The sequence below is a fragment of the Gouania willdenowi genome, unplaced genomic scaffold, assembly GCF_900634775.1.
Source record: "Gouania willdenowi unplaced genomic scaffold, fGouWil2.1 scaffold_121_arrow_ctg1, whole genome shotgun sequence".
NCBI classification, from domain to species: domain Eukaryota; kingdom Metazoa; phylum Chordata; class Actinopteri; order Blenniiformes; family Gobiesocidae; genus Gouania; species Gouania willdenowi.
In genome coordinates, this window is record NW_021144869.1 from 34,162 (window position 1) to 54,081 (window position 19,920).

Genomic DNA, 19,920 nt, shown 5'->3' on the forward strand with positions numbered 1-19,920 from the left:
GTTCTCGGCTCTTTTGGGACTTCTCGGGTGTGTGTGTGGGGGCGTTGGCTGCCTCACGGCCTGGGATCTCTTGTGCTTCTAGGGAGGCTGCTCAGTCATGGGGGTGGCCTGGGGCTCTTTGGCTCCCTTTGTTTTGGCCGGCCTGGCAGGTTTTTTTGGGCTCGAGGCGGCGCCTGGGTTTGCAGAAGCGGTCCTTGCACTAACATTGGTCAAGGATGCACTGGCCTTGGGCTGTGGGATAAGCTTGCATTGGGTTTAACCTTAGACACGTTGATCTCAAATACCAGTTTTTGGTATAATTACTCCCTCCTTCTCTCTGTTCACGACCACCACCATTATCCATTATACACCACCTTACATTTCTCCACTTGTCACCAAACTGGCTGAACTGATTACACAACACAATAAGCACATTATGCACAACGATAACATCACATCTCATTCTCACCTTAAAACACTTGATTCTTCCCCACCCCTTCCATTTTCCTACCCTGACCTCCTCTTCTCTGGTCCCTTCCCCCTCACTTAGGTGTAACACTGCCCTCTCTTTTTATATCCTCCCTATAATAAAGTGTTTCTTACCCTTCCTTAGGGAGGGCTGTTGATGGTCACAATTATGCAATAAAATACGTTCATTTACACCTACAAATGTATGGTCACAATTGGTAATCCTTATGTTTGTTTTTTTGTAAGTTTTTTTTTAAGTAGTGGGACACATTTAACATAGTGTAGACAGCCTGCACAGATGGTGCAGTTTTCCATTTTGGCCTCAAGGGGGAAGTGTTGTCTCAGGAGAGCATTGCTTAATATGGGCTTTCAGCTTTCCGTTCCTCAGACTTTATGCGGCCTACGGAACGATAAAACTGACAGATCATCGTGTCTTCTAAATTGTGTGTAATATTCACCCAAACATTTGAAGCCTTTTGAATACCTGTGAGACAGGATAATTTGGTTAGATTGAGTGTGCGAAGTATATTTCTTTGGCCAGATTAGATGTTTACTGCCCGTCCTTGTAGCGGTCCACATTTAGAAGGTTGTCAAAATGGCGACCTAGAATTTATTGATGTGTAGGCTCCTTATATTTTAATATACTTAAGAGTTTATTGTGTTAAGCATCTGTAAATATTTTGTAACAACAGTTGGGTGATTTTGTTGGGTAAAGCTGCTAGTAAAAGTGTTCAGTTATTTGTACACAAACCATACAAGTAATACAATGTTTAAAATGTGAACCAGGCCTTACACTATTAAAATACTGGGTAAATACATGTTGCAGGTAATGATCAGCAGTGACAAACTATGTAACTAGGTACATTATTCTTTTAAGCAGATGTTAAATCTGTGTTTGTTAGTTATACTGACACCATTGTATATGGGAACTGCATGGATGTAAATATGCACAGATTGTTTATTTCAATATTGTTATTTAGGGTAAAGGGTTGATAATTGACTCAGAAACTGTAAATAAGTGAAGTTATGCATTAGTGTGTTTGGAATGCTAGAAACGACTAGTGCACACAAGCAGGCCAAACCGGGCACTGCCACCCCACAACAACTCCAACCCCCCCCCCACCACCACCACCACCACTACCACCACCACCACAGATGCCACACCCTGACACAAGACGTTCCTTAGCTACATAGGGCGGAGCCTCCTGGGTGACATCATCACGTAGCTTCTATGGTTCTATGTTTTAGCTCCTGTTATCCACAGAAACAGTACTTTCATTCTGTTTAGAGCTCAGTGGAGAGAGTCAGAGAGAAGATACATTAAAAAGCATCAAGCAATCGACACCCAATGATGGAAAAATTTGAAGATGGCACTGGGCCCCCCCCCTGTGGATCTGGTTCAATGTAACATCTGTGAGAGAACATTCCTCCCCGACGTCTTGAAGAAACATACGAATTTCTGCCAAATGTCAAAGGCTAAAAAGAAATACGTTTTCGACTCCGCAGTCAGAGAACAAGAGGAACTGTATTCTCTGTCCTGGAACCAACCCAACCAAAAGCCGAACCTCCCAAAAAGCCATCAAATTGGCGCAAGAACAACAAAGATTTAATTTCTTGTGTTCGAGCAGCAAAGATTTTCAGTGCAGCCATGAAGGATGGAACATCGCTGCCTCCACCCCCACCTCACCCCTATGACCCAGACTACATCCAGTGTCCTTACTGTCAGTGGAGGTTCAAAAAAAGTGCAGCAGACAGACACATTCAGATCTGCAAGGAGCAACATGCACAGATGCCCAACGACGGCACTGCCCCCCTCCCTTTGGATCTGGTTCAATGCAAAATCTGTATAAGACGATTCTTCCCCGAAGACCGAGAGAAGCATAGAGAAATCTGCCAAAAGTTACTGGCAAAAAGGAGAAAGGTTTTTGACTCCCGCAGGCAGAGAACAGGAGGAACTGAAATCTTCTCAGAAACCAACCCAACCAAAGCCGTCCATATGGCGTAAGAAATACGAAGATTTCATGGCCTCACGAGCCCACCATCAGGAGCGGCACACAAGCCCCAAGAAATGAGTTCTGGTTTCGGATCAGCGAGAAAGACTAACCATGAAACAATTTTAATCCAGACAAAAGCAGAGGCCTACATATCCAGAAATAACAGCAACATTGTGAGAAACATCAGCAAGTACTGTCACTTGTGTGACCAGGTACCTGGGGCAGTCGACCAAGTTTTTCTGCAAATATGGGATGAGGAGGATGTGCATGTGACACTACCTCAGGAGAACAACACTGACACACTCCGGTTGGGAAGAGATCCATTGTTTTTCATGTGCAGGTGGAAACCAAGGATAAGAACGGATGTCCTAAATAGGACATAAGACATCTCAAAGTGTCAAACTTTACCTATGGTGTTTTGAAATGACTTGTATTCCAGATCATTCAAATAATAAACAGATGGAGAAAAATGCCACAAAGACCCTTTTATTAATCACTAGCACAAATATTTTTTACCACTATTGACTTTTCCCTTCATTAAGGCTGAAATGTGTGACAAAATGTTTTCATGTCGCTAACCACATTCGGGACTTGTCGCTTTTAGAAAGTGTGTAAACAGCTCCTTGCTGCACAGAGCCTTATCCTGGATTTCCACTGGATGTGTATCTGCACCGAAACTGCTCAGCTGTGTAACTTCAGCGCAATCTGCAGTCCATCAATCCCCACCGCCTCCAGTTTTGCTGAGCATCTGTTGCAGCAAGGACTCATAAGATCTCGCTAATTCACGTGTAATCGTGCGATACATATACATAATTCAACCATGGATAAATGCAATATTCATATGTAAAATACTGTTTTAAAAGTGCTCGGAATGGGCCAATCATGGTATCAACGGAAAGGTCTGGTCCCCTCGAGTCCGAATATGTGCTTGGTCTTTGGGTAAAGTCCAAATTGCGCCCGCTAAAGCCAAAAAGGCCCTATTTTTGGGGTTAATAAAAAGTCTTCATTTTTTAAAAAATGTAGTATCAGCAGACTTGTTTTATTCCCCTGAGTCTGAATATGTGCTTGGTTTTTGGATAGAGTTCGAAATGGGCCCGCTGGAGGTCCCGGAAGGTTGATGTTTTCCTCCTTGAAGATGTATCTATCCCGGATACAGTTGTGCATCCTTGGTGGGTGGGTTTGAATTCACCCCTTCACCAGGCACTTTGCCACCGTGATGATGATTAAAACATTGGCCGTTTTCGAAATGGTGCAGTACGCACTATTGTCACTCATATTTAGTGCGTAGTGGTCCCATTCCAATAGTGTGCACAGATTATGGCCGTCAGATATACCCGGTTGTACACTATGGCTGTGTCCGAAAAAGCGCACTATTTGCACTATTCGCACTCAGTATGGCGTCTAAAGTGCGTCCTATTCTATAGTTTGCACAGATTATGGCCGTCAGAAATACCGGATTTGTACTATTTCCAGACATATTTTTAAGTGTACATGGATGTACACTACACGCGCACTCAACCGCCCCATGATGCATTGCGACTTGCAAGCGTCACTTCAACGCGGAGATGGAGGAAGCCGGTCCAAGGATTGGTCAAGGCATAATGTAATGCGTTGAGGATATTTGTTGCTGCCTGCTAAAGTTAGCTGCTTGCTAGTAATTAGCTGTATGCCAGAGTTAGCTGCAGACTAGCTGGGGGCGAAGCTCGTCTGCAGTGGGCTCTGCCCACTACAACTTTATTCTTTTTAAATGATACTATGGTAAGTCATTAAGCATATTTTCCGGCCAGGATCCGTTAGGAACTTAGATTAAATATCGTTATGTGTGTTTCTTTAGCATTTGTGTGGCCTGCTGTGATAATGATATAAAAGCATCCCTATTGACGCATAACAATACAGAACATGAGTTTTGTTTCCCGAAAGGACCGATGAGGACACCAGACGGCTTTATGAATGGCAGTACGACAAAAACAACCTTTTCACGGGTCGTCGAAACGTGGCCCAGAGAGGTTTTGAGTTAGTAAGAAAGTCGCGTCGTACAATGTGGTAATTGTGAATTAGTTCAGAGTAATGACGTAACGCTACAGCTCAGTGTAACATCACAATTTACTCTCCAGAGATTAGTCTTGGAAATTTTGCATTGTTTTAATTATTTGTTGCTTCTCCGGTTGAGATAATAGACATTAATCATTTGTTTGTGCCTATGTAGATTTATGTGATCTGATCTGTACTGTAGTTTGTTGAGACAAGTGATTTAGAATAGAGGTGGGAACCTCTGGGTACTTCACAATACGATACAATACATGATACAAAGCTCACAATAGCAATTATCTCAAAATATGACAATACTGTGATTATCGATATATTGGTCAGAATTCAGTCTACAATAATCTGACATAACGAAAAAAAAAGATTAGGTGAAAAATAAAAAAAATGTATTTGATATCTCTGAAAGACAATAAATTAAAAAAGTGACACTATTTTAGTGCAACATTTTTGTAAATAAGTGTACTAATGCAAATGAATAAGTATTTCCAATAGTGCTTTCTGTAAACAAAAAATAGGGTCTTTCTTACCAGTGACACCAGTGCAATATTCCAATAAACAAAATATTGGTTCTTTGTGACAAAATTTCTGTGAAGACCGACCTGCACATTTTAGTGAAAAAACATAAAAGTTTTTGAAAAATAAAATAAAATAAATGAGTAAATAAAAAAATAAACAACTAAAAATCAATACCTAGCGCGAGCATATCAATAATCAATCTATCAATCAATCAATCAATCAATCAATGCACTGGAAAGTTAGCGATTGCTGTTAAAAGCAAAAGTGTTAATTCATAAGTATATGTATTAATTGTCTTGTGATTGCAGTTGATTTGCTGTTGATGGTCTGTTATTGATTGGTAAGCTGTTAAATGTTTTGTTTTCATCATATAGAGTGCATTGCCTTGTATGTAAAGTGCTAAAAAAATTAAATGTGCCTTGCATATGGTTTTGTCATTATTATTCACAAACATCTATTGCAACAAAGCCCACATTTCCTATTCTAATCCTGTAATTTTTTTGGCATTTTCATCAAGGTCCACAACCTGCAGGGGAAGGTGGAGGCAGGTTGGCTGGAGAAGAAATGGGAAAACCTAAAGCAAAAGTACAAGGTTTGATTAAAAAAAAAAAAAAAAAAAACTATTGTCTGGATCAATAGTTGTTTGGTTTGTCAACAGTGTCAAACCACAATTACCAGGTAAGCTTTGGGATCATTAACTAATAAACAATGTGCCGTTTGCTAGGAACTGAAGACGCCCAGGACAGGGGTCAGTAAAGAGGGAAGAGAGACCACTGCTGCCACCTGGAAGTGGTTTGAGGCAATGGATGAAGTGATGGGCCAACGGCCCAGTATAGCCGTGCCCCACCTCATCACGTCCGTTTTATCAACGGTGGCAACAGTGGCCTCTCCGCCAGAAGAAGGAGACAACAGCAGGAATAGGAGGAGTGAAGTGGACCTGTTGGCCTATTTGAGGGAGAGGGAGATGGAGAAGAAAGAGGATGAGAGAGAAAAAAGAGCAGAGGAGAGAGAAGAGGCTTTTTAGAAAATGTTAGTTTAATCAATCTCTGAACGTTTCTTTTGGACACATTTGTATAACTATTTTAATGTGGTAGTTCTTAAAATATCTTGTGAAGTGTCCTCATGTAATAAATATTATTTATTGATTCCACTTTGTTTTTTGGGTCATTTCTTATTTCTGTCCTCCATGTGTACCTCCACAGTAGTTTAGTTCTGGGATTTCAACTTGCAGTATTTCTTGATGTGTATTTGTAAAAGGAAATCTGGTACGTATTTTTTATTGCAAATAAATGTCCATTTATAAAATATTATTTTGATACAATTTTTTAAATTATTACTTTTTTAAATTAAACATGTAATGATTAAATTTTTTTTTTTTTATCATATTAGTACCTGTATAGATGATGGCCTAGCAGAACGTCTATTTGCAACTCATTTTGGTTGTCTGTACACGTCCAGAACCGGGTCACGGTGGACGTATAATTGCGATGTCATCTATCAACTAATTCTGGCTGTGATATGGACATCCAGATCATGGCCTAGCACAGGGGTCTGCAACCTGGGGCTCTGGAGCCTCGCTTCCTATAGCTTTAAAAAAATATTAAAATAATGAATTGTTATTTCTCACAGAGAGTATTGATTATTAATGACATTGACATCAAATAGAATCATGATTAATCAATTTTTTAACCCAAAAATAAATCACCTTCCTTCATCACTTCCTGAAACCTCTACAGATCATCAACTTCACTTGCACCTGCGGCTAACCTTAGGTTTTAAATTCTTGGTAAGATATTTAACAAAAAGAATATTCTGGATCAAAATATAATGTAATTTAGTTGATTTAGTTCAATATGCATGCTCGATGTTACAAAAAATGATCAATTATCATGTGTTGACTGACGTGATCATGTGTTGTCGCCCTTCAAATATATTAACTTAAAAAATTGTTTACATAAAATGATTCGATATAATTTGAACTGGAGAATTTAATACACTGTATTGTCTTTATTGAGAAAGTATTTTTTCGCCTCTAAAAGGACTTTAATCCAGGTGACATTAGACAAAATGGCTCCTTTGAGAGTAAAGTTTGCAGACCCCTGGCCTAGCGGAACGTCTATTTGCAACTCATTTTGGTTGTCTATAGACGTGCAGAATCGGGTCACGCTGGACGTATAATCTCAATGTCATTTATTCACTAAATATGGCTGTGATATAGACGTCCAGATTATGGCCTGGACTGGCCGACGTCTTAGACGTCCATAGACGTTGCTTGCTCAGTGGGTATGTGGGCCACTTTAGGCTCACATTAAGATTAGTGGATGCTAACTTGCCACAATTCAGCCAGAACTGGCCCAAATATGTTTATATATAAGATAAGTGGGCCATGTTTGGCACTTTAAATGTGGGCCAGTTTGGGATCATATCCAGAATTGTTAATGCTAACTTGCCATATTTCAGCCAGAACTGGCCCAATTATGTTACACCTGGGCCACGTTTGGTACTTTATATGTATATAAATATCAATAATGCCAGATGCAGTAGCTTAATATGAATTATATTCTTATTATCACACAAGAAACTTAGTTAAGCTATCAACAATTCACTTACCTTTTTTTTTTTTTTTTTTTTTTACCTTGTCTGCACATGCTGTTGAAGGTTAACACTACAAGAAGTGCAATCTTTTAACAGCAATGCATATTTTATTATTGCAATTAAATAAATGAATTTATTTCATTGCATAATTGTGACCATCACCAGCCCTCCCTAGGGAAGGGTAAATACTTTATTAAAGGGCGGATGTAAAAAAGAGAGGGCAGTGTTACACCAGGGTGAGGGGGGTGGGGGGGGAGTTAACAGGGAGGAGGGATACAAGATAGGAAAACGAATGGGTGGGGAATAGTCAATAAGTTTCAAGTGATGCGATGTGAAATTGTGGTTGTGTATATTGTGCTTATTGTTGTGTTATCAAGCCAGTCTGGTGACCAGTGTGCGGCTTAGGAATAATGGTGGTGGCTGTGAGCAGAGGAGGAAGTGAGTGGAAATTCCATAAAACAGGTATTTGGGAACAACGTGTCTGTGGTTGAGCCCAGTATGAGTGTTATCCCACAGCCCGAGGCCAGTGCGTCCATGACAAATGTGATTCCAAGAACCGCTACTGCAAAACCCATGAGCCGCCCCTGGGCCCGAAGAAGCAGTCGGGCCAGCAGAAAGAGCGGGAAATCTAGGGGCCCCTGGCGACCACCCCACGGCCAAGCAGCCCCCCGAACGCCCCCAAGATCCCAAGCCGAGAGGCAGCCATTGCCCCCCCATACACACCCGAGAAGGCCCCAAGGAGCCAAGGACCCAGCGCACCACGCCACCGATCCCAGCCTGGGAGCGGGAGTCTCCCCGCCGGTCCCCAGGTGCCCCAACCTAGCCCCCCCGGGCGCCCCAGATGCTGATGCCGCCCCAGATGCTGATGCCGCCCGCGCCACGAGCTTCAGTTCTTTAAAGCCAGGGCCCCCTCCAGAGGCCAAGCCAGACCGCCCCGGCAGGATGTGGCCCCCTATTATGGCCCCGACACCCTGCCTCACAGGGGACTGCCCAAGCAGGGGCCGCACCAGAAGGTATGCAAGGGCGCGGCACGCGCCACCCGCCCTGGAAGACCCCCGCCAGGACCGACCCGGCCAGCCGGCCAAGCACCCCGGGCCCCAGGAGCACCCCCCGGGACCAGGACCCCCCAAGGGCAAGCCTCCGGGCCAAGCCCCCCGGGACACGCCCCCCACCCCAGCCCAGGACCCGGCCACAGCCCGGCAGGACCGCACAGCCCCAGATGGCACAAGGCCAGCAGCCCAGGGCCCGCCGCCCCCCGGACAGCGCAAGCCACGGGGCAGCGCCCCCCGCCGGCCCGCGAGCAACCGGCGACCCCCACCGCGGGGACGGAGGCACCCCAACGGCACACATCCAGTGCGGGACAGCAGCCCCCAGCCAAGGATGCCCCGGACCCACCCACCAGTCCGCGGACGGCAGGACATACCCACCAGGCGGCCGAAAGCAACCTCAACCACCGGAACAGCTATCGCCGCCCCCCCAGTAAACAGCATCATCCCGAGGCGCCAAACAGCCCTGCCCCAACCCCGGTGAGGACACCAGCACCCCCCCAGCACACCCACCCCCCAAACCGGCGAGGCAGGCCGCCCCGGGCCCGCACACCGCGGGGCCCGCCCCCAAGGCCACCAGGAGACGAAACAAGCACCAAGCCACACCCAAGGGGGAGAGGCACCCCCGCGCCCCACCAGGCCGACACCGCCCGGAAAGACCCCGCAAGGAGAGACCCCGGCAAAGCCCCCCCGAGAGCCACCGCCACGCCCGACCGCACCATCCTGATGTACTTTTACTCTATGCGGTGGCCCAGCCACCAACAGAGGGGCCAGGCCCCCACCGGAGAAGCCCAAATATGTGTACCAACTCCATTGGGGAATGGAGAGGCACTTCCCGATCCCCTGTGTGAATGAGTGTGTTTGGTGAATGTATGGGGTGTAATTAAAAGAAGGGGGATGGAGGGGAACGGTGCTCCCCATCCAGCCTCTGTGGATTTATGTGTATGTGGTGTAATAGGCCGGAGGGTGTAAATGATGATACACCCTCCGGGGGGTGGCATGTTGAGATGCGATTAAAATTGGAGGGATTAGTAGGGCAACTAGAGGTGGGAGGGCCGCCCCCACGCCACTACGTAGTAACACAGGTGGCGGCCCCCTCCACCCCCAGCCCCACCATCCAGCCCCCCAAGGGTTGGGTATGGGTGTGTGGTGCATGGTGCATTTTGTGAGTGAGCCAGACCAGCTGGGAGTGGGGTGAAGTGAACATGTAGGAGGCCTGTCCGTGTGAGCCGGGCCCGTCCGCATGGCGGGCCACGCGAGAGGGTAGATGGCGCAGACGGGCAAGTGGCACTGCGGGTCCCGGAGCAGCACAGCCGGAGACCCCCACCACGGCACCCCCCAGACCGCGCCGGCCCCGCGGAGCACGGCGACACCCCCCACCCCCAGGCACACCCAGAACTAGACTGTGGAGGTACACATGGAGGACAGAAATAAGAAATGACCCAAAAAACAAAGTGGAATCAATAAATAATATTTATTACTTAAGGATACGTCACATGATACTTTAAGAATAACCACGTTAAAATAGTTATACAAATGTGTCTAAAAGCAACATTCAGAGATTAATAAACTAACATTCTAAAAAGCCTTGTGTCAAAAACAATCTTGCAATTATGTCAGCCCTGCCGTTCCTTTTTAACAGGACCTGTATTGTACATACATCCACTAAGTAACTAAATATACTTGGGCTCTGGTTCAAACACTTCGGCGATTAGAGCATCCGTAGGCTGCACTTTTTTTTAAAACAAGTTAAATCTGGTCTGCACCTACCCCCCAAACAATAATAATAATAATAATAATAATAATAATAATAATAATAATAATAATTTTAAAAGGTATAATAAACATGAAACACACCCTTTACAATCATTGAACATGTTTTCTCTTAATTAAATGCTATTATAAAAAATCAGCAACTATACCAGCTGATCTTCTGCCCATATTCATGCATATTTGTATTTATTTTATTTGAATTATTGTTCAATTCTATATAATTCCATTGTGTTGTTTGCACATTGTGTTCTTTGGTTTTAAGATTTGTGTTATTGACTAGTGCAGTTTCAGCGCAAGGAAACTTTTACATTTTATTTTAACTTTTGATTGCACTGTTTTGCATTGCTTTTGGATTTTGCACCATTGTTGTTGTTATCATCTTTTACATCTTTTACTCTCTTATGTCGGATTCCTATCAGTAGAAACTGGAAAGCACTTCTGGAGCAGTTCACATGCACATGTGAGGTTTCCATGCAGTTCTCTCTGCTTTGATGTGCTGTGTGCCTGTTCCTTTAAGACACGGAGCTGCTGCTGCTCTGCTGAAGCATCTTCTGTGCAGGAGGAACGATGGCGATCAGCGCGGCTGGGAATCCTTCAAAGTGGGAATAATGGAGCAGACAGGACGAAATCATGACACGACCTGATGGATGCACAACCCACTGATGTCTTCGATAATGGTGGTGAGGTTTTTCTGGATGTCGCTATCATTGATGGACAATGTATAAGAAAAAAAAAAAAAAAACAGGTGTGTGCGTGTGTGTGCATGTGCGCGCACGCACGCACACATAACAGATGTTTACATAAATAACTAAGGATGGGATGATGATCAATTTTTAACACGTCACAAATATTTTTGACTCCCTAAAAATGCCACTAGTCTTTTTCTCCTCTAACAGACAGCATGTGTGAGTGAGCTCTGTAGTGTGGCTTGTTTAGGGAAAGATCTAAGAAGTTACAAAAGCATCGACTCCTAAAATGAGTATTTCATAATTGAATACAAAATAAGCTATAAAAAATATCTCAGAAAGATGTTAAAAATGTCAAGAAGGACACTGTGTGACTGCACTCTATGAATAATATCAAATACTTGTATGATGTGATTTGTAATGTGTGATTGTATAAATAAAAACAAGTAAAAAAAAAAAAAAAAAGATATATTTTGACATAGGCGATATTGTCATTTTCTATATCGCCAAAATAGAAAACTCTATATATCTATATTGCCCAGCCCTAAGCAGTAGGATAAAGCAAAAACAAATGTAAGATTCATGGGCATTAATCATGTTAGTATATTTGATACCAATTGGGATATAGTAATAATCAGTAATTACATACATTACTCATGTGGAGAACATGCAAAATCCACATATTAGGGCCCAAGCCCTAAGTCTTCAGTGCCTTAGGTATTTAGGTAAGAAATGAGCATAATTTTTATTTATCCTGTTAATCAGCTGTAACCTTTGGGAACAAAATGCCCCTTTTTACAGTCAGCACAAATTATTGTTAATGCTACCATTAGGCAGTGCCTCTCTATATTTAAAGCTAGGGTGGGCGATTTCCTCCAGATACACTTCTTAAGTTTTTGGTTGAAAATGTCTTTGGATGTCCTGACAGAAATTAAGATCTTATGTGCTCTGAAAAAAGAACGAAGAAAATCCATCATCTGTAGCAGATGTAAATCTGTAATAACTTCGACCAATGGAAAAAAACAAACCGTTTTTTTAACCAATCACGTCTCCCTGCTCGTTCTCGGCCCCTCGCATGCACGAGCTCACACTGAAAGCGCGTCATCGCTGACAGAGTTAAAACAGAGTTTTTGATCACGTTTTTTAACATGTATAACGTAGTTTCTACACAATACAAGCGATGAGCTGAGCTCCTCTTCTGCAGCAGCTGTGCGCGTGCATGTGAGTGAGACAGAGCACAGGGGGGAGGGGGGAGGGGGGTAAAGGCGGAGCCATCAGGGAAGCTACATTCAAAATCATGCTAGTTTTTGAAAATCGCCGACACTACCTCTAAGATTATTACATTACTCTCTGGTGGAGAGAATGTGTAATACACTGTTGTAGGCTTTGACTAATTTTTTTTATCCGAGGCCTACGTGACGGCATTACTTATGTGAATGAATGTCCTCCTGTATTTATCAGCATAGACACCACTATTATAAGCCCTGACCAGATGTTAACCTAGCTATCAAACCTCAGCTCTCCAGAATAAGCTACCTCCTACCACAGTCAATAAAAAGGTTAAACTGCACACTTTGAAACCACAGTTTGTATTATAAAGCTATCTGATAAAGTCCCTGCTGATGCAGTATAAACCCCTTGTGTCTTGTTGCTGGTCTTCCCACAATGACCTGTGACATCAAATGTTTTTGCACATCTTAATCATCTTTCTTACTTTAAAAAAAAGAGAGAGAATCATATTTGCTCGTAACACAGCATTTTTCCTTTTGTTTGTTTACTCAAATAATGTATACAAAAATCAAATATTATTCAAAGCAGTTTCTATTTTAATGCAATATTTTAGCATTTTTTTTTATAAAACAAAAGCAATACATCAACAAAATGAAGGAAAACCAAATTACTATAATTTGACTTTGTCAAAATGTCTTGGAATCTCTAATATTTAAGGCTTTGGAGTTAATACTAGGATGTGGATAAATACTGTAGTCATACTTGTGCATGTGATGAGAGTAGGAATGCTCGTTGCCATAGGTGACCTTGTTGTCATGACTACAGGCAGCAACATAGTGCAGCGTCTTGTAAGAGGTGTTTTGTGCCAGAATGTAGATACGGACACTGAAAAGCATTCCTCCTCTTTTATCTGTTTTGTTAAAAAGATTCAATCAGAGCTATCATAAAACCTATGTTACAACCTAATGTGATTAGCATCTATTATTTCGGATATACAGCAGTGAATAATTTGTCCTGGAAGTAGATGAAGAAACAGTGAAAGGTTTTTATTCAAATTTGCATAAAAATAGTAAAGACGTTGTGCTGTAGGTCTTGTCATTTGTTCCTCCACATAATGTTGTTACATGTGTGGCTGTAGACCCAATCAAATTGATGGATGTATATGTGTGGCATATATACAGTAGGTCACCAGCATGAACTAATGTGCAATAACATGTCAAACTCAAGATCTACTGACCAAATCTGGTCCACCAGAGCTTCATTGAAAACATTAATTATTCAGTAAATTACCATAAAGTTCAAATCCAAACATCTGCAATGGAATGCTTAACATTTGGAAGTTTTAAGTGATTCACATTAGGTGGATTACATCTGGAAACATTGTAACTAATGCCCAATGAACTCTGAACTCTTGAAGTGCTTTTTGCTTTGAAAACAAATTCCAGGATTTTTCCAGTCCAATCCAAATCAGATCCCAGTTGGCCGTATGTAGCCCATGAGCTGAAATATGTTTGTGGATAGATTAAGGAAGGCAAGAGCAGAGTTATGCTCACTGGAGGTTTTGTGTGCGTCCATCTCTGAGGACATTGCTTAAACACACATACCTGCTCTCTTTAGTGTGATACTCTGTTTCTTAGACAGAGTTCTCTGATGGCAGTGACTCAGGACTCCTGGCCCTTTAAATGTCACCTTCTGTGTGTCTGCAAACAGAGTTTAGCACTTCTCCTATTATTGATCCAATACGATTGCAGATGGTACGGGCAGCACTTTGGGTTATTTTGCTGCAACAATGACATCATCATCATCATCATCATCATCATCATCATCATCATCATCATCATCACACAATTACCACTTGAGCAAACACCCAAGCATTAGATGAAAACAATGTCAGGCCCGTATGTTTTTGTTGTGTTGCGTCACCGTCTGATGATCGGACGTGTAAGGGGATTCCAGTTGAGCTCACACACTGACTGATGTGCAAATGTGTGCGTTCGTATTCATGTGTGAAACATTACCGATCTCCTGTTAATCATCAACCCACTGAGCCCGTTGGACAACACGTTTTCAATGTAACCTTCAATGTTGCGTTTCAGATTGTGCAGTGTCTAATAGATCAAGGAATTGCTGGACTCTTTTGGCTATTCAATGATACTGTCTTATTGTTATTTATTTTGCTACCTATCAATAAAATAGTCTTTCTTGACAAAGCATTAAAGCTAGAAATGGCTCTGGTACACACACACACACACACACACTAAAGGAGGAGAAAATACAAATGTGCAGGAATTAAAACACTGAGGCCTGAAACTAAAACATTAATGAATAAAGAAGCAGGATAAATCTTGATATCACACAGATGATGAGAAAATTAAAGATTTACTATTGAAAACAGGCTAGACTAGGATAGGACTAGACTTAGGATAGACTAGAGTGACTGTGCAATGTTCTGCTCCGGGTACATTGAGTACTAACGCTGTCTTTTATGTTGTGTTCTTTGACACGTGCCACTTGTTTGGGCAGTGTTAGAAACCATGTGTACCTTTTTTCTTTTTGAAGATAATTTCCTGACAGCAGCAGCACCCTATATATATCATTTTAGCACCAGCTTTCAAGGCTGAATCAACCTTCATTGCTGCAGAACAGCTTTAAATTGTTAACCCACTTTGTGTTCCCTGAAAAAGGCCTATTTGTATAACTCTGAAATGCACATTATTTTTCAGTTTTGGGTAAACACTTTTTTTAACCTCTTACTGTTCAGTACTTACCTTTGTAGCATTTCAAGCTGTTCATTGGACTTGCACGACTTGAATTGCAATAAATAACTAGAACATAGAATATATATTTATTTATTTATTTCTTAACAACATTTTAGTCATGGTATGTGAGCAAAAACAGTGTAATCAAAATTGAAAGTATACAAAATCAAAATGACAGAAAACAAAACAAAATGAAATAAAGGTAAAATATATAAAGCATGAGCTGTCAGAGTGCAAACCTCCACCCAGTGCCAATATTGCCAGTTTAGATCAGTGATCCTGATTATACTGCCATTATCATTTAAATTTGAAAGGCTTGGAAGATATTTCTATCCTCATTAAATGCACAATCTGGATCTGATCTGGATGAACCTGTGTGTAGTAATTGAGGAACCGACCTAACAAAACAGAGTCATAAGGGTTCAGTCAATTACGATACAAATTTTCAAAAATTTGCCAATGAGGAGAGATTGGGATTTTTTGATTTTTGATACTGATTCAGAATCAGTCAGTTGACCTAGATCTCCTACAAAATGTAATGGATCTTCCATTGTATAAGGTCTATATTTTGTGCTGCTAACAGCCAAACAAACAAATAGAAAACAGTGGTGATTAAAGTATTCTAAAATTAGCCTTGACATTCCCTATCTGGCAAAAGATCTATTGGATTTGTCGGTCACACGCTTAATAGTGGCCCAATTTCCTAACATTAAAGACCAAAATAATCCATCTTAAAGGATGTGCTTACCTCATTGGTTCTGGACAGTTTTTGCACATAAAAGGAAGAATCAACATAATAGTGGGCAGGTCATAATCTTATGGCTTTTAAAGTACAATTACTGTTAGCCTCGCATTATCTTTTGCATGATCACTGGAGAAGACTTCTGTCCCCTAATGGCTATTAAAAGCTAATAGCTAAGGCTTTTGAACCAGAACTACGTCCGGTATTTGCTTAAGATGATATATGAGGTATTGTTGTAGCTGCTTTCTGGATGTTATCTCTTATGTGTTTTGATCATTATCATAAAATAAATTATACATCTAATAATTTTCAGCAAATGTAATTTCTGCAATGTCTTTTTTTAATGAAATTATTTTAAATAGTTGACACTGATCTTCATTGTGGGGATATCTTTGTCTTTTGTGTTGTAGGTATTTCTATGGATGAGCAGCCTGATGCTGATGTTGCTTTAAGAACAACTGCTATGGCTTTTTGTAATGAAAGCCTGCTGGAGGACTGTGCCTTCATGCAGCCGGATGATGCAGAGGAACCAATGGGGAGCTTCCAACCAGAAGCTGAACCTCCTCACATATCAGTGACTTTACGTGTGACTCTGGCGGCCATAATGATCTTCATGATTACCATCGGCTTTCTCGGAAACGCAATTGTCTGCTTGATTGTTTACCAAAACCCTGCCATGCGCTCTGCAATTAATCTCCTCCTTGCCACTCTGGCCTTTTCTGACATCATGCTCTCCCTGCTCTGCATGCCTTTCACTGCTGTCACAGTGGCCACAGCTGACTGGAGCTTTGGGAGCGGGATCTGTCGGGCCTCTATTATGCTCTACTGGTTCTTTGTCTTGGAGGGGGTCTCCATCCTGCTCATCATCAGCGTGGACCGGTTCCTTATCATCGTGCAGTGGCAGGACAAGCTCACCCCACACAGAGCCAAAGTGTTGATCGCAGGTTCTTGGTTGTTGAGCTTGTGTGTGTCCCTGCCGTCTGTGGTTGGGTGGAGGACAGGTGCAGCAGGTATCGGGGGTACCTGGGGCCCCCAGTGTGTGTTGGGCTACAGTGAATCTCTTGCAGATCGTGGATACACAGTGCTGTTGGCCGTGGCAGTGTTTTTTGTACCATTTGCTGTCATGTTGTATTCCTACATGTGCATCCTGAACACAGTGCGACGCAACACCCTCCGCATCCACAACCACACCAGCGAGCACTCCTGCCTGCCAGCCCTCAATCAGGTCAGCAAAATGAGACTCACAGGGCGACAGAGGCTGCCTCAGGTCAAAGTGGACATGAGCTTTAAAACCAGAGCCTTCACCACCATCCTCATCCTCTTCGTTGGGTTTACAGTGTGCTGGCTGCCACACACGGTGGTCAGTCTGATGGCCGTGTTCAGTCGGCAGTTCTACTACAGCTCCGTCTTCTATCCGATCAGCATTGGAGCTCTGTGGCTGAGCTACCTGAAGACAGTCTTCAACCCCATCATCTACTGCTGGAGAATACGGAAGTTCAGGGAGGCCTGTCAGGAGTTCATCCCCAAGAGCTGCAGGCTCTGTCCCAGGGTACACGGCAGGAACCACAGGAGAGTGAGACCCAGCAACATCTATGTATGCAGTGAGACTCAGTCAGCAGTCTGACCCATGAAACACCAGCTTGGTCTATGAGGCTGCTACTAAAGCAATCTGAACCCATGATGACCTATAGATCAATCAGATGTTAAGCGTTATCACCAGATACCACCAGGGTGAACTTTTAACCACATAATTAATCAATAATTTAAGACTATTTAAACTGACTGATGGATGGTACACATTTATGGTCTGTCATGGCCATACCAGCCTGTAATTGCCGGTTCCGTCAGATCTCGGAAGCTAAGCAGGTCTGGGCCTCGTTAGTAGGTGGATGGGAGACCACTTGGGATGTAACGATTAATCGTGAGGCAGTTAAAAATCGATTCATAGCTATCGATTTTCTGAAAATTGAATCACAGTACTTTTTTTTAAATATATATTTATATATTTATCCTTCTCTTGTCCAAATGCTGAGGCGGCGGGCGGAATCTGCTACTACTCTCTTTCTGGCCCCCTTATACTCTTAAACATTTTCATAAATGATTCCTTACCCCTGTAGTACCGAAAGAATATCTGTAATATTACGTGAATATCTGTAAAAGTCCCGTTTTTCTATTAGCTCTGTCTGCTAGCATAGCATCTCTTCTTCACTGCATAGAATAGCTGCATCCCAACTGAACACTGGGTTACCAGCACCATCTGCTGGTCCAAACAAATATCTGACGTAAATACAGTGCAGACTGGTTTTGTCCAATTGTTACGGCACAAAATACATTTTCAGTTGCACTTTTAAAAAGAAAAGATAACTATTATGTAGTTTTGAATTGTTTACTTTAGAACCAGAATTCAAATTAATAGGCTTCTTCTTCATTTGTATTATTGCTTTATTTCTTTCATTCAAGATTTATTTTTAGTTAAATTGCATTGTTTTGAATAGTTTATCAAGGGATTCTTTTGACAATGAAAAATACAAGTATATTTTTCAATCATCATTTGCCAACAGTCTCATTTTGTAAAATAAATTGTGAGATAATCGTATCGTGAAGCCAGTATCGTGAATCGAGTCGTATCGGGAGTTGAGTGAATCGTTACATCCCTAGAGACCACTGAGAAGTCAATATGAATATGAATGTCGTGTGTGAGTGAGTGTTGGTGGTGGACGGAGGGGCTGATGCCGCACTTTGGCAGCCTCGCCTCCGTCAGTCTGCCCCGGGGCAGCTGTGGCTACAATAGTAGTTTACCACCACTAAGTGTGGAGTGAAAGAATAATCCCTTAATTCTGTAAATTATTATTATTATTATTATTATTATTGAAAAGACTCAATTTGACATGGACTACTGTCATAAAGTCAAGTTTCAGCATTCTCTCTCCATATTTATTCACAATAACATTTGAAAAATGTAAAAAAAAACGGTTTTTTTTTTTCAAGGAAATTACATCCAAACCTGCTGAAAGTGTATCAAATCATGTGTGTATTTTGTGTGCTGTTGGGTGTTTCAGAAAGTGCCAGAACCGACATTATTATTATTCAGGTGGCCAATGTTTAAAAAATCAAATATAAAACGAGAGAAAAAGATACTTAAGGGTGGGCATATAAATTCAAACATTACTTTTTACTTATTAATACTGTAAGCTGTTATAAGTAGCAGTTGAGAGGGTGTTAATGTTCTTCAGACATTCACAGTGTTTACAGCTTTCATTTCCAAAACAAGCTCCTCATGTGCAGTGCACACGTTAAAAAAAGAACATGTCTACCGACGGACACTTTCACTCGTAGCGCATGTGAACAGTTAACTGTGCATGTAAACACTTTTTGTTGAATTTTGGTGATGGTACACCTTCAACCTCTATCAAACCACCATCTATTTCATATCAGAACCACTTGTTTGAGGTGCACTGTTGAAATATGTTGCCATGGCAACACCTGTATCCAATTTTCTGTTGAAATAAAGCAGTGCTTTAAATGCCATGCTCCAGGTCTGGCCATCATTGGCCGAGTTTTGATCCCACCTCCCCAACCCCATATATGTTGGTGTACTGGGAAATAAATGTATGATAGAAGGTGCCTTAGTACTGTGGGGGGAAATCTAATTCATAGAAAGGCAGCATTAATGTTTTTGAGTAGAAATATAATTTCCTGCCTTTTTATGGCGTAGGAAACAATCTATAATGTTTGTTTTTGTTTAAAAGGCTTATGTGTCTAAATAAAACACAGAAAACACCTTTAAGATCGCCCTAAATACCATCACAAGTTGGTATTCTGACCTTAAACCATTGAGGGCCTGACTCTAAACTGTATTCTGAAGGTATATTTACATCAATAAATTAGCCAACACGGAACACTGCCACCGATTTTAGATTCATACCATTTCCTAACATAACTTTGTTTCATATACTGTGTCCTATATTTCAATATGTTCAGTCTTGGTTTTGTGTCTGAAGTTCTGAGATGTGGTTGTCAGTGATGGATTTTAAAAAGTATATAGTTTTGATGGTGAGTGATGTCCTGACATTTTCAAAGACGCAA

The 19,920-nt window shown here is 42.0% G+C and overlaps 1 protein-coding gene across 2 annotated transcripts; it reads left to right on the top strand.

The window, feature by feature from the left end:
* The first annotated feature begins 10,961 nt into the window (after window positions 1–10,961).
* Window positions 10,962–17,768, top strand: LOC114458535 (high-affinity lysophosphatidic acid receptor-like). 2 transcript variants are annotated; one of them, XM_028440955.1, is made up of 2 exons: window positions 10,962–11,097; window positions 16,245–17,768. In XM_028440955.1, exons 1-2 carry the CDS (start codon window positions 11,061–11,063, stop codon window positions 17,456–17,458), a joined length of 1,251 nt encoding a protein of 416 aa, XP_028296756.1. In that variant the 5' UTR covers window positions 10,962–11,060; the 3' UTR covers window positions 17,459–17,768. The 2 variants fall into 2 exon arrangements, with proteins under 2 accessions (XP_028296756.1, XP_028296757.1); XM_028440956.1 differs by having other exon boundaries at window positions 10,962–11,094.
* The last annotated feature ends 2,152 nt before the right edge of the window (window positions 17,769–19,920 follow it).

Excerpts from the sequence above, each read along its gene's own strand:
- LOC114458535 (XM_028440955.1), top strand. The coding sequence starts at position 11,061 with ATGGATGCACAACCCACTGATGTCTTCGATAATGGTG. Across the intron at positions 11,098-16,244 it reads TGATGTCTTCGATAATGGTG|GTATTTCTATGGATGAGCAG; the intron begins GTGAGGTTTTTC and ends TTTGTGTTGTAG.